Raw genomic sequence first — 22,014 nt, forward strand, 5'->3', positions numbered from 1 at the left:
TCCATTCATGGGTAATACTGATAGGCAGTGAATAACCGCGGTCAAGCCAAATCTCTGTGAGACTTACCTTCCTCTTCCGTAAAATGAGGAGAATGAATATCTACTTTATAAACTGTAAGATGCTTTTTCTTTTGATTTGGGAAGAACCTTGGACAGGAAGGAAAACAAAAATGTATCAGTCAATCTGAGAATCACTTAGTTATTACATGGGCCCCCAAGCCCAGAAGATACTAGCTTAACCTAAAAGGAATGATCTTGGAAATAAGTATTTCTAGTATATTAAATGTGCTATTCACTAGTCAAGCAATCACTGATTTCCTTAAAGTCCTAAGCAATACTATAAAACAAAAGATCGTATCTGCTTTCAAGAGATTACAGTGAAGTTAATCATTTAGTTGCACTTTAGGGCATTTGTGTTATTATTTATGGTAACTTAGAAAACAGGAGGTATTAAAGGACCTATGAAAATACTGTAAATCAATTTTAAAAGTGTATAAGCTGGCGTATTTTTCAATTTGTTTGCAAGGCTGGCTTAACGATTGGCATGATAACAGTGGTTACTCTCATAAGGCGTTACATATATAGATTTAAATGATTTTTACAAGTAAAAATAAAATTTTGTAGTCATTTAGTTTAGTTCAACAAACATTTATTGAGGATATGAGTAATCAAAGGTTGTCCCAGTACTCAAGGCGATGACTGTCAGGTAGCAGAAACAATTACAAGTTGATGGAAAACGCTGGGATTGAAGTATGCACAAAGAGCTATGGAAGCCCTGTAGGGACTGGGGAGTAAGAAGGGATGTCAAGAAGGCTGCTATGCAGAAGCAGCAATGTTCATTCAGTTTCTTAACTTCTTTAGAGCAATTTTATTTATAATCTATTTTTCCCAACTACCCATTACATTAGAAACATTATCATGCCTGTCACTGATGAAACATATTAAGAAAAGAGAAAAATACATATTCTTTAAAGTGCCTCCCTTTTAAGGATTTTGTATCAGTGAAGCACTGATTGTGGAATTCGTGTACAGTCTTCAGAAGTCACAGTATATAAGCTCTGACTATCAATAGCAGCTTAACAGGCTCTAGCAAACCAAGCATTACCAAGTATAGGTAAAATTACACATATTTGAAACTTATATCATTATTTTCCTCCCAATGAGTGATTCATTGTAATTTTCATTATGCCTTCAAAAATCCCTGAGAGAGGCCAGAAACCCATTCTGCTGATGAAGAAACTAAGGTAAAGATTTCTCTTTGGTCTCAGTGTAAGAGCCTGGAATATGTCAGGGAGATTATTGCTTTTGACCTTATCAAGTTTCTTGATCCCACTTTACACCCTTAAGTTTTAATGTTTCTCTTCTGTATCCAAAAGTGAGGCATATTTGAGATTTGTTCTGTGTATTGCAAGTATATTGCATGATACACACAAAGTGCTCAAAGTGTGTGGTACCGCAAGAAGCTAAAGCCCGGAGCTGTCTCTCTGACTGTCCAGTTTAGGAGAAAAGATACGTCAAATGGGTTCTCAGTGAAGCACTGATTGTGGAATTCATTTATAGTCTTCAGAAGTCACAGTATGTGATATGTGCATTCATAGATTTTTGTTTGTTTGTTTAAATCACAGTCATCTGTCTGAAGCATTCTTCACTGGATTCTTCTATTGAATTAACTGGATTGAATTAACTTCTATTGTCTTCACTGGATTCTTCTTGTATAAGAAGTTCATAGCTTCCCTCATTCCAGCTGATACACTTGACAACACTATAAAAGGAAACAAGACATTTTAGAGTTGAGATTAAGACAATACATAAATAAGTAATCTGTTTTCCAACTTTTTTTCCCAGTTATAAAGCTTTTAATAAACTATGCAGATGATTAGGAGGAGCACCCTGGTATTTTGAATCCAGCTGATTCATGCATGGTGTTCTTAAAATAATTTAAAAACTACATGATTTTTTTTAATCTTCTAGACCCCTAAGATATCCCATCTGTCCCATTGTTAACTCTGTGTAGTCCCCATAAACTAGTTATAACTAAAGCTATTAAGGAAGTTCCTGTTCGATAGCTGTAACTGAAGCCCAGAAACTTTGGAGGTAAGACAGCATGTAATTTTGATTTTTAAAATATTGAGCAGTGTAGGGTTAAAAAAAAATCTCAGAAGCCCATCTACATTTACCTTATTATTAAAAGGACAACTGCATTTTATCTATTTGTTATAACAGAATTTATAAATATATGAAGACTAAAATTAGAATTACCTATTATTCTACTCACCATGTATGCAATTCTTTTCTTTAATTTAAATTTTATTTTCCTACTTTTAAAAAAAATCTTTTTTTTGGGTAAAGATGGGAGTCTCACTATGTTGCCCAGATTGGTCTTGAACTCCTGGCCTCAAGTAGTCCTCCTGCCTCAACCTCCCAAAGTGCTGGGGTTACAGGCATTAGCCACGGTGCCTGCTACAATTCTTATTAGTTATTTTTCATGAAATGGCTGTACCATCATTTACTTAAACATTCTCCCACTGTTTGACAGTTTGGTCATTTAAATTTTTTTTGCTATAATTAACGTTTTTATATATTAATTTTTGACAACATTACCGATTACTTCTTTAGAGTATGTTTCCAAAAGGAATTGCTGGATCAATCACTATGAACTTTGAAAAAAGAGCTTTTGATACATTCATGAATTGCTTTATGATACAGCTGAATAGCACTATTATCAACAATGTGTAAGATCAGTTGTCTCATGTGCTCACCAGCGCAGTATGTATTGGTAATTTTGTTAATTCAATAGATGAATAGTCTCTTTTTAAAAAAGATAACTAGTATAAATAACTTTTCATCAAAATTAGAGGAACTGCAAATACTGTTGTTCTCTGTCTGACACAGATCTAGGTATCAGAATTCAGTAGAAACAATAAGTGGGCCGGGCGCGGTGGCTCAAGCCTGTAATCCCAGCACTTTGGGAGGCCGAGACGGGCGGATCACGAGGTCAGGAGATCGAGACCATCCTGGCTAACACGGTGAAACCCCGTCTCTACTAAAAAATACAAAAAACTAGCCGGGCGAGGTGGCGGGCGCCTGTAGTCCCAGCTACTCGGGAGGCTGAGGCAGGAGAATGGCGTAAACCCGGGAGGCGGAGCTCGCAGTGAGCTGAGATCCGGCCACTGCACTCCCGCCCCGGCCACAGAGCGAGACTCCGTCTCAAAAAAAAAAAAAAAAGAAAGAAACATTAAGTACTAAGCTCCTACTATGAGTAAGACATGAGCCGGCCAGTTCAGGAGTTTGCCATCTTGGCAGGATGCTTAACACCTGTGCTTATAGCTACTTTCCTCCCTAACTCAGAGCCTCACCCCGAAGTGCTTAGGAGAAAGCAGAGAAGGCCTGGCTTCTTGTGCCCCCACTGCCTTGATTCGCATCACTGTGCTATGTTATCAGTCACATGAAATGCACAGGGCTCAGCACAAACAGATTAATGAGCTCTTCATTAATGTGTCAAATAAATTTGCTTGGACATTTCAGCAATCATTCATCTAGCCAGCTCACACTTTTTGTTAAATAGAAAGCAAAAAGAAGGCATAAATATTGCTTTTATATTTATGCTTCTGATCTATCCATTATATGTACTATTCATAAATGGAATTTTGTGCTTCTTTAATTTGAATATTTAAATTTAAAAACATTTAAACAGAAGTTTAAACAAGTCATTAAAACAGACAAAGTCATTAAACAAGCCACCTCTGGAAAGAGAACTCAATAGTCAGCACATCCTATCTGCTTTTGTCATTTATATAAGAATCCACGTGAAAGTCAATCTAATTACAGCAATATTTGACCATCAGGGGATACTGTACTCTGGGAATCATAGTTTAAGGTATACATCTCTAATCTTAGATGCTAATTTAATCAATGGTTTAAAGGCAGGGAGTTATAATGAACACAGTCTTTCTTTGAGTTCTTTACGCATGTCACTCTCTTTTTCTTCCTAAGTCTCCCAAAATTGTTGACATGCTTTCACATATTTTTATTTATTTTAATGACATGGGGGTCTTGCTATGTTGTCCAGGCTGGTCTCAAACACCTGGGCTCAAAATCATCTTCCCGCCTCAGTCTCCTGAGTAGCTGGGACTTCAGGCATGCACCACCATGACCGGCTCTCTTTTTTTAATTAAAACAATTTATTTTATTAAAATATGAAACACTTCATGAATTTTCATGCCTTCCTTGCACAGGGAGCATGCTAATCTTCACTGTATCATTCCAATTTTGTATATGTGCTGCTGAAGCGAGCACTTCATGTCTAAAAGTTCTTGAGAAAAGCACATTCTGAGGCAAAATTTCAACAGATCTATGTAATTTTACTGGTGAGGTTAGGGAATTCACTTAATCCATATACCCTTTGATAAAATGATTAAAAATAATGACGTACCATAGACTGATGGCTGGAAGTAGTAACAGACCAGCAGACAGCAGGAAAGTGAAGCCAGGATACCAAGCAACAGTGACTGAGTAAATTCCATTAAAAGTAGAAACTGCAGTGACTCCTCCAAGTGTTTCTAAGAAAGCAATACAAGCAAACAGGGTACCTGTTTGGGGTAGGGGTATAGAGGGAGAAAAAGAAAAGGCAGAATTACAAAACAACGAACACAAACTAACGAAGACAACTGTTATTCATTGAAAACAGTAAACATGAGGGCACTGCTTGGTGAATGAAATGCACGTTATTCCCTCAAAGCCCCTAGGAAGTCAGCAGCCTATTCTGCAGCTAAGGAGACTAAGGCAAAGGTTCTCCTTGGACCTGATGCGAGAGATGTTGAAAACTCCAGATAGCTGAGTTCCAGTGACCACAGGGCAAAGCTAAAAAGACAATGCAGCTGACTCTTTTGAAAACTGCAGGTCTCTCCTCTCTGCCACAGCCCCAGGCAAAGCCACACCTACCCCGACTCTTCAGGATGCTGTCTCCCACCCTTGGTCCCTGTCCCCATGCTAATCTGTGATGCCTGAAAGCGCAGGATGGCTCCTAACAAGCAATGCTTCCTGCAAGAGCCTTTTGAAAGGTAAAGAAAACCTTATCTGCTCCTCAGTCTGGCAAAAGTGACAGCTGCAGGCAAAGAGAGGAGATTCTTATCATACATTCTGCAATTGGAATTTTATCCCTCTCTTCAATGTGACCAAAAAATTCCATCACCACTAGATTCACATGTTTGACTCATCAAATTAACCATCCTGTGCTCTAGTGAAGGTTTATGCCACAGTTTAATGTTAAGTGATTCTTGAAAACGCATGTTTCCACCTTATTGCTTGCAACTGCCTCTGCCCTAAGGTGCCTTACAAGATGAAGAATGGGGATTCTGCCACGGTCACACTTGCTATACACCAAAGCTGGTCAAGGGTAGGTCACTCAGCATTGTTCATGAAGTCTGCATGGTCAGTACAAGCTCACAATCAGAAACAGTGTTCTACCTAGGTTTAGTTCTGTCTGGAATCCAAGACCATGTCAACTGAAGAGTTAAACCTCCCAAACACAGCCTGACCATCTTCATGTGCTTTTCTTCCTCTTTGTCAAATTGCTCATCACCAGATATAAAATTTCATGACCACTTTCAGTCAGCTTGATCTGGCTTTCTTGGTCTCAGTTCCTATATATGTATCTTCTGCTTTCTGCAGATTTTGTCAACAAGCCACTATGCTTGTTCTCCACTTTGCCAAGTTTACTTTTCCATGATAAACTGCAATGCATTTTTCTTATTGACAATATACATCATGTAAATAATTGTGTTTGCTTGGACTGATAGGAAGGAAAAGGCGAAGCTTGAGGGTTATCTTTCAAAATTAGATATGGTTTATGTCTATATTCTAATTTTCCCCATGGTCTTGATTTTTTAGACTGTGTATTGATTTTTATCTATTTAAACTTTTTCATTTTATTGTACATATTCTCATATGTTGCTTCAAATTATTCACTGAGTGATAAGACATACCTTCATAAAACATGCATCTATCTCTGCGAAATATCATGTGATCACTTACGTGTCTTCTTTTGACTAAAATGAAAGCTTTGTTGATCTGCCTTGCTCACAGCTGTATCCCTAGGGCTCAGCTGTTCTGGTGCATGGCAGGCATTTAATAAATATTTGTCAAATGAATGAATAAAAGCTTAATTCAGGATCCCACTTACCAGTCAAGTAGCACGCAGACTTACTGCCTCCATGATTTATGATAATACATTAAGTCAGTTTAATTGGAAGGATGCTCTTCTACTTGTCTAACTACATTATTTTCTTTTATTTCTGATCTCTTGCTGCAGCCAGGAATAGTGCTATGGAAAACAGACTGCACAGCACTAGTTCTATTATGTAAGGGTTTTAATCTATTCTTGATGGGAAATAGGTCAGACACTGCACCATCTGTTCTGATGGAACCACACTATTATGAAGTAGCGTTAGCTTATTGCCCAACTTCTCTGAGCAGTTCAACTTGTTTAATAGTTGCCAGAGACAAAACAGGATTAAAGGATAAGTCCAACTGAGTTCATCTTCTAAATTCTGTTTTTTTTTTTTGTTTTTTTTGTTTTAAATGGAATAGACCTCAAAAATCAAGTCTGTTTTACTGTATCCCAATTTATAATCACAAGGAGTATATGGGTGATACCCAGGTAAAATAGTCCAAGGCAGCTTCAGCTATGAGTTCACAGTGGTGCAGAGATAGATTTCAAAATAATTACCGGAATTCCATTTTCTTATCTTTCTTATTTAAGATAATAGAAACAATGAGAGGCTCCTGAAAACTTCGGCAGTATTTCCCCACTCCTCTCATTATTTAAAGTGCCTAATATTTTCACAAAAATGGCCAATGTAAATAATAATGAAGGATGGGAATACATTTAGTTATAGAAATGTTGGCATCATCCAAAAGATTGTTTAGTTTGCAGTTAAGAACAAAATAAGTATCCCAGAATAATGAAGTCACAATTCACAGTTACCGGAATTCAGAATAAGAAATGCCAAAATGTAAACATTTTAAAATATTACTGTATTTAACAGTATGATATGACTTTTTTATTTTTATTTTTCATAGAGATAGAGTCTCCCTCTGTTGCCCACGCTGCTCTTGAACTCCTGGCCTCAAGTGATCCTCCCACCTCGGCCTCCTAAAGTGCTGGGATTATAGGTGTGAGCCACTGCACCTGGCGGAGATGACTTTTTAAAAGCCTTTGTAAACTAAACCAAATATAAACAAAATAAACTTTACACTTGACACCTCTATTTTAGCTCTAAATCAAAGCAGGTAAATTTTTTTTCCCAACAGCTTTATTGAGATATAATTAACATCCCACAAAACTCACCCTTTTAAAGTCTGCAATTCAGTGGTTCTTAGTATGTTACAGAGTTGTGCAACCATCACCACGATCTGTGGAACATTTTCATCAGCCCCAAAAGAAACCGTATACCCAAGCCGGGCGCGGTGGCTCAAGCCTGAAATCCTAGCACTTTGGGAGGCCGAGACGGGTGGATCACGATGTCAGGAGATTGAGACCATCCTGGCTAACACAGTGAAACCCCGTCTCTACTAAAAGATACAAAAAACTAGCCGGGTGAGGTGGCGGGCGCCTGTAGTCCCAGCTACTCGGGAGGCTGAGGCAGGAGAATGGTGTAAACCTGGGAGGTGGAGTTTGCAGTGAGCTGAGATCCAGCCACTGCACTCCAGCCTGGGTGACAGAGCCAGACTCCGTCTCAAAAAAAAAAAAAAAAAAAAGAGAAACTGTATACCCATAAGTAGTCATTCCCCTTCCCCAGCCCCAGTCAAGCCCTAATCGAATTTCTGTCTCTATGGATTTGCCTAATCTGCACATTTCACGTAAACAGAATCGTATTTAAATGACAATATGTGGCCTTTTGTGACTGGCTTCTTAAATTTTGCATAATCATTTCATAGTTCATCCATGTTATGGCATGTAACAGAATGATATTTCTTTTTATTGCAGAAGAGCAGTTTGCTGGATGGATAAACCACATTTTGTTTATCCATTTATCAGTTCATGAACATTTGCTAGGTTTCACTTTTTGGCTATTATGAATACTGCTGCCATGAACAAGATTTTGTGTGGACATATGCTTTCACTTCTCGTGGTATGTAAGTAGCGGAGGGACTGCTGAATCATAAGGCAACCAACTTTCTGAGGAACCGCCAAACTGCTTTGCACAGCTGCTGCACCATTTTACGTTCCCACTTGCCGTGTATGAGGGCTCCAATTTCTCCACATCCTCATCAACACTTGCTATGGCCTATTTTATTTTGCCACCCCAGTGGGTCTCACTCTGTGGTTTTGCTTTGCATTTCCCTGATGGCTAATGATATCCAACATTTTCATGTGCTTATCGGTCATTTGTATATCTTCTATTCAAATCCTTTGCCCATTTTTAAATTGAGCTGTCTTTTTGTTGTTGAATTTTAACAGTTCTTAAATATGCTGCATACGAGTTCCTGATCAGACAAATATAATTTGCAAGTATCTTCTCCCATTCTGTGGGTTCTTGGTTGCCCTTTCTCTCGTTCCTTCCTTCTCTCCTCTCCTCTCTCCTCTCCTCTCCCCTCCCCTCCCCACCCCTCTCCTCTCTTTTCCTTTTCCCTTTTCCCTTTTTCCTTTTTCCTTTCCTTTCCTTTCCATATTTTTAGTAGAGACGGGGTTTCACCATGTTGGTCAGACTAGTCTCGAACTCCTGACCTCGGGTGATGAACCCACCTTGCCCTTCCAAACTGCTGGGATTACAGGTGTGAGCCACTGCGCCCGGCCTCACTTTCTTGATGTTGTCTTTTGAAACATAAGAATTTTTCAAAGGACAAACTCTGAATGAAATTTTTGGATGAAGTCTAATCTATCAATGTTTTCCTTTGTTGTTGTGCTTTTGGTGTCATATCTAAGAAACTATTGCATAATCCAAAGAAGCAGATAGATTTTTACATAGTTTATATAAATTTTCCCATTCTTTAGTGGTTTTCAAAGTAATCATCATCACATCATCTATAAACAAATGCGTGAATATAAAGCTTCATCTTATGAGTGTAAAATAAGAGGCCGGGCATGGTGGCTCATGCCTGTAATCCCAGCACTTTGGGAGGCTAAGGTGGGCTGATCACCTGAGGTCAGGAGTTCAAGACCAGCCTGGCCAACATGGTGAAACCCCGTATCTACTAAAAACACAAAAATTAGCCAAGCCTGGTGGTAGGAACCTGTAATCCCAGCTACTCAGGAGGCTGAGGCAGGAGAATTGCTTGAACCCAGGAGGTGGAGGTCACAGTGAGCCGAGATCGCACCATTGCACCTCAGCCTAGACAACAAGAGCAAAACTCCGTCTCAAAAAAAAAAAGAAAGAAAGAGAGAGTATTTTTAATTTATTGAATTATGTAGTCTTCTCCAGTGTTGACTAAATGGGTAGAAATACAGTAGCATAATTATGAATTATTCATAAATCAAATAAGTACATTCACAGTACCAGGCTAAGATATGACATTAAAGAAAGTGCCAATGTCTAATAAGATTCATACGATACAAAAGGGAAGGAGGACAACCCCATATGCTTGATATCTAACTAGTAACTAGTTCTCACTGAAAATTTAATTTTTGTCTTTGCTGCATCCTGGTTATTCTCTGCCCACCCCTTCAACTGTTTGACTTTGTGTGCCCTGCTCTGTGCTTGGGAGGCTGACCCCACAGATTGTATGACTTGGACTTTCTTGCTGGCCTGAGTTCCCACTGCACTTGGTTAAAAGGGTGAAACGGGGGAAAGGTTAAGGTGTTTATTCTCTGCTTCCTTTTTTTTTTTTTTTTTTTTTTTTTTTTGAGACGGAGTCTTGCTCTGCTGCCCAGGCTGGAGTGCAGTGGCCGGCTCTCAGCTCACTGCAAGCTCTGCCTCCTGGGTTCACGCCATTCTCCTGTCTCAGCCTCCCGAGTAGCTGGGACCACAGGCGCCCGCCTCGTCGCCCGGCTAGTTTTTTGTATTTTTTAGTAGAGACGGGGTTTCACCGTGTTAGCCAGGATGGTCTCGATCTCCTGACCTCATGATCCGCCCGTCTCGGCCTCCCAAAGTGCTGGGATTACAGGCTTGAGCCACCGCGCCCGGCCTATTCTCTGCTTCCTATCTGGGGCATCTCTCTGGCTGCCCTGACAGTGCCCACTCTTTATGATGGCCTTCATGAAAGTCGCTTGATTGAACCAGCTGAGTGGGACCACGTTTTCTGCCAGGACTCTGAGTCAGGCCCAGCTGTGACATTTGTAGGGGCCAGTGTAAGAACATGACTAGAGGCCTCTATATTATATTCCAAGGATTTTAAAGTTATTTGAAATCTGGCTAACAAACTGTTCACTAAAATATATTATGCCTTTGTACTGTGAAAAATATCCCTTTGTAATGAATGATCTAGAAGACCAGCACACACTTAGGCTTCTCAGACGTTTTCAGAGTTCCATGTAGGAACAGGGTGGCCCAGGGTGAACCGGCCCTCAGCCCTTGGTGCCCAGCTGGAGCCCACCCCCATTCTGCTCTACCTCTTGCACCACCCTACTCAGAAAGGGTCATTTACATGTGGGTGTAGAGCACCCCCATCCTGCGATTCCAAGGTCCAGCCAGACCCTCTATAAGGAGTCGCCCCTTGGCTCCTTGCTTGGTCTACAGGTGAGCACACTGGGCACCGTCCACCCTCAGGAGAAGGTGGCTGAGGAAGAGGATCATCTAGGCCCTTACTGGACATGAGCCCAGAACTGTCTGGGCTGGGAATTGCAGGGATCCAGGTGGGGCAGAGTTCAGTCTAGAAGGAAGGAGATGGGGTGAGCTCCCAGTGGGCACCTCCCACCTGGCGCTGAGGTCTCCTTTCTTCTTAGGGCGGGGCACGGCCCAGAGCCCGGCGAGCTCTCTGAAGTACAAGACCCTAGGCAGGGGCTCCCTTACAAGACTGTAAGCCTTTTCCTCACAGAGCTTACCACTTGATTCAAAAGGAGATCCGTGCATAAAAAGGGTTGTAGAATATTCTGAAGCATTAAACACTGTACACAGATTTGAGTTTGTAAAGATGGTAGATTCATATTTCTTAAGCAAATTAAACTCACCTTGTTCAGTCGAATGAACCACTTTTGACAACATGGACCGGAGAACAGAGAATGGCACAGCAGTGAAAAGGAAGGGCACCCTGGCTGTGAGAGAAAAGACTCAAAATCACTGGCTGATTCTGAAAGCTAACGGCCAATTTAAAACAGGAAACACTCACTTTCACTCTGTCTAAATATTTCCTTTTCTACAAGCATCCTAACTCATTGTATCTAAAAATTGAATGAATTAATTGTAGAACTCTGTTTGATGAATTAAAGTAGACTATGGACAGGTCAGTTTAAGGTTAATTTACTTGAGAATTCCTATTCCAGTACAAAGAACAAGAGACCATGTAGTTTTTAGGTCTAGATCTATTTATATAATCTGCCGATTAAGACTGATCTGCTGGCCGGGCTCAGTGGCTCATGCCTGTAATCCCAGCACTTTGGGAGGCCGCGGCAGTTGGATCACCTGAGTTCGGGAATTCGAGACCAGCCTCACTAACATGGAGAAACCCTGTCTCTACTGAAAATACCAAATTAGCCAGGCGTGGTGGCACATGTCTGTAATCCCAGCTACTTGGGAGGCTGAGGCAGGAGGATCGCTTGAACCTGGGAGGCAGAGGTTGCAGTGAGCCCAGATCGCACCACTGCACTTCAGCCTCGTGACAGAGTGAGACTCTGTCTCAAAAAAAAAAAAAAAAAAAAAAAAAAGACGGGTCTGCTTATTTTCCTGATTATGTATTAACCTCTTATTTAGCAAATTGTGACTGCGAATTCGTTTTTGTTTGTGCTTTTTTCAGACTTGGCACTCTCAGTGTTAGCATGTCTTTATTATATTGATTCATTTATTGGTAAACTGGTTCTTTATCATCTTGCCTGTTCATCTTTGTGGCAGAATAACTTCATAAACACAAATTACCTCTGGTCTTCAGTTATGACCCTTAATAGTCAGTAATTTTAATTACATCATAAAATAGTAAAATATGAAAATATGACATTAGCAGATCACTTTACAGTTCTCAAAGCGTTTTCACATAGGTTAACTTACTTGGCCTTGGCAGCTCTTAGGGGGACAGGGAGAAAAACTGGCCATTATTGAATGGTAGGGATTGTGCTAAGCGAGTGCTTGACAGCTACCTAATATTCACTGTAATCCTCTAAATTAGGTAGTACCGTGCCCATTTTACAGATGAGAAAATTAGGGCTGAGAGTAGTTCAGTAACTTGTCCAAGACCATCTAGGACTATAGATGGAAGCTAGGCCCAATTCTGTTTGGTGACACTGCTTCCCTGCAAGATAATCAGGGGTTAACACCTTCATTAGAGGAAAGAGTAAACTGGACCTTTCCCAGAGTCTCATTTTATAGTTCCATAGCCTTTTCCAATGCAGTGTCTCACTCGAATCCTGCAAAAACCGTTATGAGGTAGGTAGTTAAGGAAGCAGGCTAATTTGCCAACCAGCAATTCATCAAAAATCAATTTATGAAATGGCCAATTTGCTGAAAGATCAATTTGCAAAACCTGCCTTTAAAAAATTTCTTCTTGAATATATTAAATTGACATAATTTTTTGTCTTGTATTTTTAGTATACCTTATATCATTGTCCTAAATATTTTTATGGAAAGTAGTCTTCTTAGTAGCATTTTAAGAAATGTTCACTTTAGTGAAAGCTATATTGAAGAATTGACTCATAACAAGAACGTTCCTGAAAACAATTTTGTGGCAAATATACAAATTTGGGAAATGTGGTTATTCAGTGAATTAAATTTTTAAAAGCAAATTTGGCTTTCAGCTTATTGACGCCTGGCAAACTAGCTATTGCCCTTTAATTGCACTAGAATGGCTTAAATAGAGGGCTTTATATTAAAGTTTCTCCCCCAGTAGACAATAATCATTTTATATGAATATCAAATACATAGTTCTAAAGCTACACTTGGAACTCACCTAAAAACATCATCAGTGTTGTCTTGGCAAAGGCGGTCATAGCCATTCCTGTCATCGTGGTAAAAATCCCAATGAAGGCCATATGAATATCCTCCATACAATAAGAAAAAAGCCATATTCCTAGAAAACTAGTCAAAAAAGAGGCACTATTCAAAGCTGATCCATAACCTATAAAAACTTCATTCCAGCAGAGTGGTGAATCCAATTCATAAAGGATAAAAATTGGGGAAATGCCAATTACCACAAAAAAATAAGTGATCATTGTAAAAAGTAACAAACAGAGTAAAAATCGTCTCTTACTGGAAGCATTTTTAAAAAGCATGTAAGTTCGGTAAAATAGGTTTTTGAAGCCTTCACTACATGACATAGTAACATTCTGAGATGAAAACTCTTTCACTGGATCACCAAGAAAAAATAAAATATAGATCAAATTAACAGCAAGAGAAACAGCAATAATTAGAAACGACCACCCAAAACCTAGCCCTCTAATAAAATAGCCAGATAGCAGCCCTGTTAGTCCAGTAACAAGTCCAACTAGAAAGTCAATGATAGCTATTCGAATTGTTTTTTGTTTGTGTTCTTTACACTGATCAACTATATAAGCAAAGCAGGCTCCCCAAAATGTGGTATAATTGCCACAAAATGCACCAACGAAGGTAGATGCAATCAAAAGCTGGAATGGAAAGGCAAAATAGCAAAGCAAACAGAGCCAAACACTGGTTGCAAGAGCACCAACGGAAGACAAAATCATAGGGAATTTTCGCCCGTAGTGATCACTAATAGACAGAAGTATGAATGTAGACACCAGACCAGGAATTAATCCACTTATGTCCATCTGCAGATTAAAATGTGACACTTTTTTCTGAACTTCCTGCAAAGAAATAAAAAGAAATGTGTTTACAGTAGTTTACACAATGTGCATACAAGTATCATGGTGCATGCTTTTTGCCCTGTGGCCAATAGGTTATGGATGAGGAATCTCTAGTGCATGGGCAGGACTAATACAGCTTACATTTTCATCCAGTTTACAAAGCAATACAGACTGAGTATCCCTTATCTGAAATGCTTGACACCAGAAGTGTTTCGGATTTTGGATTTTTTCAGACTTTGGGATATAAGGAGATACCTTGTGGATGGGACTCACATTTAAACAGAAAGTTCATTTATGTTTCATAGGTACCTCATACATATAGCCTGAAGGTAATTTTATACAATATTTTAAACAATTTGTGCATAAAACAGTTGCCACTGAGTACTTGTGTGTGGAATTTTACACTCTGGTAAAATGTGGTGATCAAAAAGTTTCAGATTTTGGCTGGGCGTGGTGGCTCATGCCTGTAATTCTCATATTTTGGGAGACCGAGGCAGGAGGATCACTTGAGGTCAGGAGTTTGAGACGAGCTTGGCCAACATGGTAAAACTCTTGTCTGTACCAAAAAATACAACAAAATTAAAAAAAAATTAACCTTTATTTAGGGAGAGCTTGGCTGTTGCCCTTTTTTTTAAACCTATGTCTTCACAGATAGATTAATGAGAAACATATTCCTTCATTTACTAAATAAAAGAACAGCCGGGCGCGGTGGCTCAAGCCTGTAATCCCAGCACTTTGGGAGGCCGAGACGGGTGGATCACGAGGTCAGGAGATCGAGACCATCCTGGCTAACACGGTGAAACCCCGTCTCTACTAAAAATACAAAAACTAGCCGGGCGAGGTGGCGGGCGCCTGTAGTCCCAGCTACTCGGGAGGCTGAGGCAGGAGAATGGCGTAAACCCGGGAGGCGGAGTTTGCAGTGAGCTGAGATCTGGCCACTGCACTCCAGTCCGGGCGACAGAGCGAGACTCCGCCTCAAAAAAAAAAATAAATAAATAAATAAATAAATAAATAAATAAATAAATAAATAAAAGAACATTTAAAATAAGATAAAATTGAAAGAGGAGCCTTACACTGTCTACAGATGGTAGCGTGCCATGGCTGAGTGTGGTGGCTTATGCTTATAATCCCAGCACTGTGGGAGGCCGAGGTGGGAGCATCGCTTGTGCCCAGGAATTTGAGACCAGCCTGGGCAACATAGTGAGACCCTGTCTCTAAAAAAAAAAAAAAAAAAAAAAAAAATAGACCAGGCGCGGTGGTTCACGTCTGTAATCCCAGCACTTTGGGAGGCCGAGGTGGGCGGATCACTTGAGGTCAGGAGTTTGAGACCAGCCTGGCCAACAGGGCAAAACCCCATCTCTATTGAAAATACAAAAATTAGCCGGGTGTGGTAGTAGGTGCCTGTAGTCTCAGCTACTCGGGAGGCTAAGGCAGAAGAATTGCTTGAACCCAGAGGCGGAGCTTGCAGTGAGCTGAGATTGTGCCATTGCACTCCAGCCTGGGTGACAGAGTGAGACTCCATCTCAAATAAATAAAAATAAAAAGTAAATAAAGGTGGTAGTATGTCATGACCTGAGGAGTAAGATAAACTCAACTTCCAAGGACCAAAATGACAATGACAGATGACATACACACACAGATTGGAAGATGTATCAATCATTACACTAGTTATTTGATGGAAGGAATTTTGCATGATCTTAAAACATTTTTTGCTTGCCATTTCTCTGTATTTTCCAAAGTCAATATAAAGTGTGTACCATTTGTACACTGGGAAATGCTAAGCTGATTTAAAAACACAGATTTAAACCGTTTTTAGTCGTTGAATGAATCACTGAAGGCAATGGTGGTGCCTTCTGGGAAATAAAAATGTTCCTTTGTCCTAAGGAGCAAATGGAGTGTAGGCCACCACTCCAGCATGGGTGGCAGGGTGAGGGTAGGGGTGGTTTCTGGTTCCCGGAGGTCTAAGAGCACCAACTTTAAGGGAAGGGATCCAGAGTAGCAGGTTCTCTTGAATATTAATCCAATTAAGAAACAATAAATGAAAAAGTCCATTTGAAAATTTGGCTAAAATCTTTGACATGAGACCACTGCTCTGGGCAATAGAGGGCTGTCAGCAGCTGGGCCAGGCTGGAGGTGGGCCAACACTTGCCACCTGTACGGTTGCAGAAGCCACCAAGCTGGCTGGACCAAGGCCTGTCTTCCCTCACTCCAAGAGGGCAAGAGCAGCAGACTTTCCCAGACATTCTAATCCTCTCCTCCCAGGTCCCTCCCACTGCAACCAGGGGGCCTGCTCCTAGGGGTCAGCTGAAAGAAAGCACAGAATCAAACACAGAAGTTGAAAAGCCTATAAGAAGAGATTTGTTAAAAGATACAAAATTAAGGCTGGGCGCGGTGGCTCAAGCCTGTAATCCCAGCACTTTGGGAGGCCGAGACGGGCGGATCACGAGGTCAGGAGATCGAGACCATCCTGGCTAACACGGTGAAACCCCGTCTCTACTAAAAAATACAAAAAACTAGCTGGGCGAGGTGGCAGCGTCTGTAGTCCCAGCTACTTGGGAGGCTGAGGCAGGAGAATGGCGTGAACCCGGGAGGCGGAGCTTGCAGTGAGCCAAGATAGCGCCACTGCACTCCAGCTTGGGCGACAGAGCGAGACTCCATCTCAAAAAAAAAAAAAAAAAAAAAAAAGATACAAAATTAAGCTAGACAGGAGGAGTAAGTTACAGTGTTCTGTAGCACCACAGGGTGACTGCAGTTAACAGTAATACATTATGTAGTTTCAAAGAGCAAGAAGGAGGATACTGAATGTTCCCAACACAAAGAAATGAGAGATGTTTGAGCTGATGGATATGCTAATTAGCCTGATCTGATCACTATACATTGTATGCATCAAAACACTACTGTATGCTCCATGAATACGTACAATGATTATTTGTCAATTAAAAAAAAAAAATAATGCCGGGCACGGTGGCTCACGCCTGTAATCCCAACACTTTGAAAGGCCCAGGCAGGAGGCTCACTTGAGGCCAGGAGTTCAAGGCCAGCCTGGGAAACAGAGCAAGACCCTGTCTCTACAAAAAAAAAAAAAAAAATTTAAAATTAGCTGAGTGTAGTGGCAAGGGCCTATAGTCCCAGCTACTCAAGAGGCTGAGGTGAGAGGATCAGTTGAGCCTAGAGTTCAAAGTTGCAGAGAGCTATCACCACACCACTCCACTCCAGCGTGGGCAGCAGAATGAGACCCTGTCTCAAAAAGTACCATACATGCATAAATACATAATAAACAAAAAACACTTCAGGTGATTCCAACGTCCAGTCAAGGTTAAAAAACACTGTGTGAGAGGTTCCAGGATGGGATTCAAGTATGTATACTAACAAACGTCTCCAAAGCCGAAATCTGAAGAGCATCCCTACCGCAGGACCCCAACTTTGAAACTAAGAGGATTTGTTAAACTCTTTTCTGTTTATGTGTTTTTCTCAACCTAGAGAGACTCTGGGCTTCTCAGGTTCAGAGCCATTTTGCCTATCCTTGTCACCACAGGATAATGTGTTCTGTGCCAGAACCTTGATGTCTTCCAGGCTGTTCAGAAATAATCACTTCCAAGAAAACATTTCCCATGGGAATGAGGAAATGAGTAAGATTAGGGGTTGTGCCAAATTGCCTAGCCTCACCCCAGCAAGGTTCCACCTGACACCTCGGGAAGTGCTAGAATCTTGCCTCTAGGGCGATTTGCCATTTCCTCCTTCTCAGGCTCTTCTCCCAGTCACAGAGACTCACAGAGCCAGCAGGAGGTGACTCAATTCCTTTTAACTCATTCTCTTTCACTGGGAAGGCAGCACCACTCCTTTACAATCACAAAATATCCCCAAGAAGAAGAGTTTAGAGTTTACAGGTGTGATTTGTTTTTGAGGCATTGTAAGAAAAAAAAAAAAAAAAAAAAACATTTTCAACCCTGGATACTATCTCTTTGCATTTTGAAATGGTAGACTTTTGTCAAAAACTGCCCAAGGGACCAGGAGAATGGTGAAGTGCATCCTGTTCTACACACCAAAAATTGGGGAGGTGGCTGGAGAGGGAAGAAGAAAGCCTCCTTAATATCTGGCTAAACACTTTTGGTGTCAAGAGGGGGATACTCCGCACTCCAGATGTCCCCACACAGCTGCTCCTTAACATGTGACAGCCAAAGCTGATTTGACACGACACCACCACCAAACAATAAACGCTCCTTCACCCTACCCTATGACAGACACTGTCCCACAATCTCAGTGATGGGCCACTTTCTAGAGTCCCTGAAAACTGGGACATGCAGAAACAGTAAAAGGATTGGGGAAGAAGAGAGCAAGGGAGAGAGAGATGTTTCTCTCTCTCCCTTGTTTCAGCCACCCCTGTCCACCAAGTAGCCCATTCCAACCTGCCCTGCCCCCAATTTTCAGACTTTTTTTTTTTTTTTTTGGACAAAGGAAGGAGACAGCCACAGAGGAGATGACACTGTGGTGACATTTTCCAAGAGAAAGGAGAAGAGCGAGTGTCGCAGAGGAGGAGGGTCTTCTAAGAAGAGGCAGATTTGAAAGGTGTCAGGAAACTTCAAATGGGGTGAGATCCCAGTAAAGGCCATTAGGTTTGGGATTTAGGACTTTGATGGCTGCCCTAGAGAGAGCAATGGATGACGAGTTCAGGGTCCTCCGACTCAAAAGCCCTGTACACATTCCCTTTTTAAAAAAATACTATGGATATTGTAATTTCTTACCTCCTGGAATGCAAAAATTGGACTGCTTTTGTTTTTTTCACACTCAGAAATATTGCTATCAGATGAAAACGTGTAGTTGCCAGTTTCTTCCCATATTCTCCGATAAACATATTGCGTTGTCAGCGGACCAGTCAAAGTCATAGCAAATGCACTAAGGAAAATGGCAGGTTCTACAAATAAAATCTTCATATTGCCTGGGTAGGTAGCCGTATTCTATAAAAAGTGAAAACGGAGAAAGATCATCTGTCTCATCCCAGAGGCTAGATATTCAAAGATGGGGAAGTTTGAGAAATTTCGTGGAGTAAATGTTTAAACAAGCAAACTAGAGAACAGAAAAGGCAGTAAGCACTTTCTCAGAGAATAACTTTTACTTTGGAGTAGAGTACTCTGTAGCAACCTGAGGCTGCAGTGCTTTCCATTTTTATGATTACGACATTGTAGGACTCAAGCCGCCTTTGAGTCTTTGAAATAATAAATTGTCACCATCTTGGTTAGCCAATGATCACAGTACAGTTCCCACACTGTATACTGCCAACTGGTTTTTCATAAGTTCAACAATGAGGTTCCTTTTGGGAAGCCACAGTTGCACAACTGTTATTGTTATTTTGCTGCGTATTAACAACGGACAGGGAGGGGGCGTTTTAAAAAGCAGCTCCCAATCGGAAGGGCTTTTTTTTTTTTTTTTTTTTTTTTTTTTTTTTCTGAGACGGAGTCTCGCTCTGTCGCCCAGGCTGGAGTGCAGTGGCCGGATCTCAGCTCACTGCAAGCTCCGCCTCCGGGGTTCCCTCCATTCTCCTGGCTCAGCCTCCTGAGTAGCTGGGACTACAGGCGCCCGCCACCTCGCCCGGCTAGTTTTTTGTATTTTTTAGTAGAGACGGGGTTTCACCGTGTTAGCCAGGATGGTCTCGATCTCCTGACCTCGTGATCCACCCGTCTCGGCCTCCCAAAGTGCTGGGATTACAGGCTTGAGCCACCGCGCCCGGCCGGAAGGGCCTTATTTTTAACTCACCCCACGATTACAGTCTTCCTGCCAGGCTGGGCTCAGGTCGGGCCGTGCCCGGGGCTGTCGCCTCGGATGCCCTGCGCTCGCGCGCGCCCGGGTTCAAGGGCAGCCTATGGACTGGGGCAACGGAGGACGCTCCGGGGACAGTAACCTCGGGCTGCGCGGCTGGCGCTGGGTGGGGAAGGGACTTTCCCGTCGAACTCGACCAAATTACGCTAGTCGGGGAGTCTCAAGCGTATTGTAAAGCAAACCACGGCAAGCGCACTTCCGCGTCCCGAGTGACACCTGCACGGTTCCCCGCGCAGCCCTCGGCTTCCTCGCGGCTCTGCGGACTTGGCCTCAGCGAGGTGCAGCGGGGCACGGGGCGGCTGCTCCTTCTGCGCAGTGGACACTTGGCCGATCGGTGCCTCTGTCGGTCGGTCCGCGGCCTGGCCAGCGCTCGGCGGTGACTCTGCCGCAGCCAGCTGAGCATAGCTGTCCGCCCAGGAGGCGGGGTCGGCTGCGGCGGCGCTGTCACTGTTCTACCCGGGTCTCCTGCGATTGGGCCCAACAGCCGGTGCCCCAGCGGCGATTGGTCCACCCCAACGTCACTCTCCCCCGGAGAGTGGCTAGTGGATCGTGCACCCACCCTCGGAGGTCTGGAGTGGATCCCGCGCGACGGAGCAGCCACTCAGCACCGCTGTTGGGTGCTGGGCCGCGCCGCAGGCTCAAAGGCTCTGGAGTTGCAAAGCGTTTCTGAATCCGAATATCGTTTCTCATATAAACACATAAAATAACTGTTGCAAAAGTAACATGTTTGGGCTGTAGCCCCCAGCAGGATCCCGCTCGGCCGGGCAGGTGCCCGCAGAAGAGGGGAAGGGGCGCCGGTGGAGGGCATAGTAAAGAGAGTGTTCAATGCAGAGTTAGTGGAGGGTTGGAATGTGGTCGCTGGCTCTTCCTGGGCAGGGGGGGAAGGGGGGGCTCTTGGGCAAATAGTTAAATTTTCATGAACCTCCATGTCTTTATCTGCCACGTGAGGATAATAACAGTCTTACAGGGTTGTCTAATTAAACACTCAGCATGTATACACAACATAGCCCCTGGACATAGGAGGAGCTGTCAGTGCTCTCCAATACACCCACCAGGAACACGCTTGTAGTGAAAGAATTGAGCTATTACTTCTTGAAGCCAGGAGGAATGCATGCGTGAGGAACCGTGGGGGCATCTCGGTAAGAAGGTGTTAGATTTTACTATGGGCTTGTGTTATGTGATTTTGGGAAGAGCTCAAGAAAGCAAGGCCTTACTCTGGATTGGTTGCTGTAATTCTATGTGGAAGTGGCAGTAATTCTATGATTGGGTATCTTAATAAGTCTTATTTAGAAGGAGTCAAGACTAGACAGAGGCTAAAGCCATGAATGATAAAGAAGCAGCAGTCACACATATTTGTCATTTTTGTGGTTTAGACAATGCCCAAATTTTGTCCGTGTTCAGACAAAATTATGACGTGGTCTTGTTTTTGTTTTGATCATGGTTACAGAATGCTCTTGTCTGACTTTGGTGTTCTGTGAAATTGTTTTCATTCGACAGAACACCGTGGTCCAGAAAAGTTCTTAGCAACACCAAGGCCCAGCTGATAGTTCCAGGACCTGGATGTCAGAGCTGCTTTCTCTTCCTCAGCACTCCTTAAATGACAGTTATGTCACTGAATGTAGAGTTAAACGTCTTTGGTTTGAGTCCTAATTGCTACTTAGTAGCTGGTAGACTTGGACTTGCCACTTAATCTTCTCAGCTTCTTCAAATCAGCATTTATGAAGCACTTGTTATGAGTTTCAAACAATGGAGCATGAATATTGGAAAGAAGATATACAAACACGAGTAAGATATAGTTTGCAAGGAAGACGTAATATTTTAAATTGCAGTACTTTGTGCTAAGAACAAGATTATTTTAAATGGCACTTAGAAGATGTCTTTTTTTTTTTGAGGTGGAGTCTCGCTGTGTCTCCCAGGCCGGAGTGCAGTGACAGGATCTTGGCTCACTGCAACCTCCGCCTTCCGGGTTCAAGCAATTATCCTGCCTCGGCCTCCTGAGTAGCTGGGGTTACAGGCATGCGTCACCACGCCCGGCTAATTTTTGCATTTTTAGTAGAGGCAGGGTTTCACCATGTTGACCAGGATGATCTTGAACTCCTGACCACAGGTGACCTGCTCGCCTCAGCCTCCCAAAGTGCTCGGATTACAGGCATGCGCCACTGCACCTGGCTGAAGATGTCCTTTCTTATGGGGCAAAAATAATTAGCGTCCAATATACTTCCATGCTTTGCATTCCTACTCTTCCACATGAAGAAGAAAGCCAGGTCTTCTTAATGAGTTCTGCTGCTGATCTCTAT

At 42.2% G+C, this 22,014-nt stretch overlaps 1 protein-coding gene and 1 non-coding gene across 4 annotated transcripts; both read right to left on the minus strand.

Annotated features, from left to right (window-relative positions):
• Positions 1-627: 627 nt before the first annotated feature.
• SLC46A3 (solute carrier family 46 member 3) lies at positions 628-20,171 on the minus strand. Of its 3 annotated transcripts, none has more exons than XM_010362296.2 (6): positions 19,655-20,171; positions 18,646-18,858; positions 13,033-13,903; positions 11,108-11,191; positions 4,433-4,589; positions 628-1,762 (listed from the first exon to the last, which is right to left on the minus strand). In XM_010362296.2, the coding sequence occupies exons 2-6, from the start codon at positions 18,832-18,834 to the stop codon at positions 1,681-1,683; spliced, it is 1,383 nt and encodes a 460-aa protein (XP_010360598.1). In that variant the 5' UTR covers positions 18,835-18,858; positions 19,655-20,171; the 3' UTR covers positions 628-1,680. The 3 variants fall into 3 exon arrangements, with proteins under 3 accessions (XP_010360598.1, XP_030778143.1, XP_010360607.1); XM_030922283.1 differs by having other exon boundaries at positions 19,914-20,140; XM_010362305.2 differs by having other exon boundaries at positions 19,934-20,073.
• LOC115894690 lies at positions 4,191-4,296 on the minus strand. The gene has a single exon (XR_004054821.1). It is a non-coding gene; the product is annotated as a U6 spliceosomal RNA (small nuclear RNA).
• Positions 20,172-22,014: the final 1,843 nt, after the last annotated feature.

This window comes from Rhinopithecus roxellana, chromosome 18 (genome assembly GCF_007565055.1).
Source record: "Rhinopithecus roxellana isolate Shanxi Qingling chromosome 18, ASM756505v1, whole genome shotgun sequence".
NCBI classification, from domain to species: Eukaryota; Metazoa; Chordata; class Mammalia; order Primates; family Cercopithecidae; genus Rhinopithecus; species Rhinopithecus roxellana.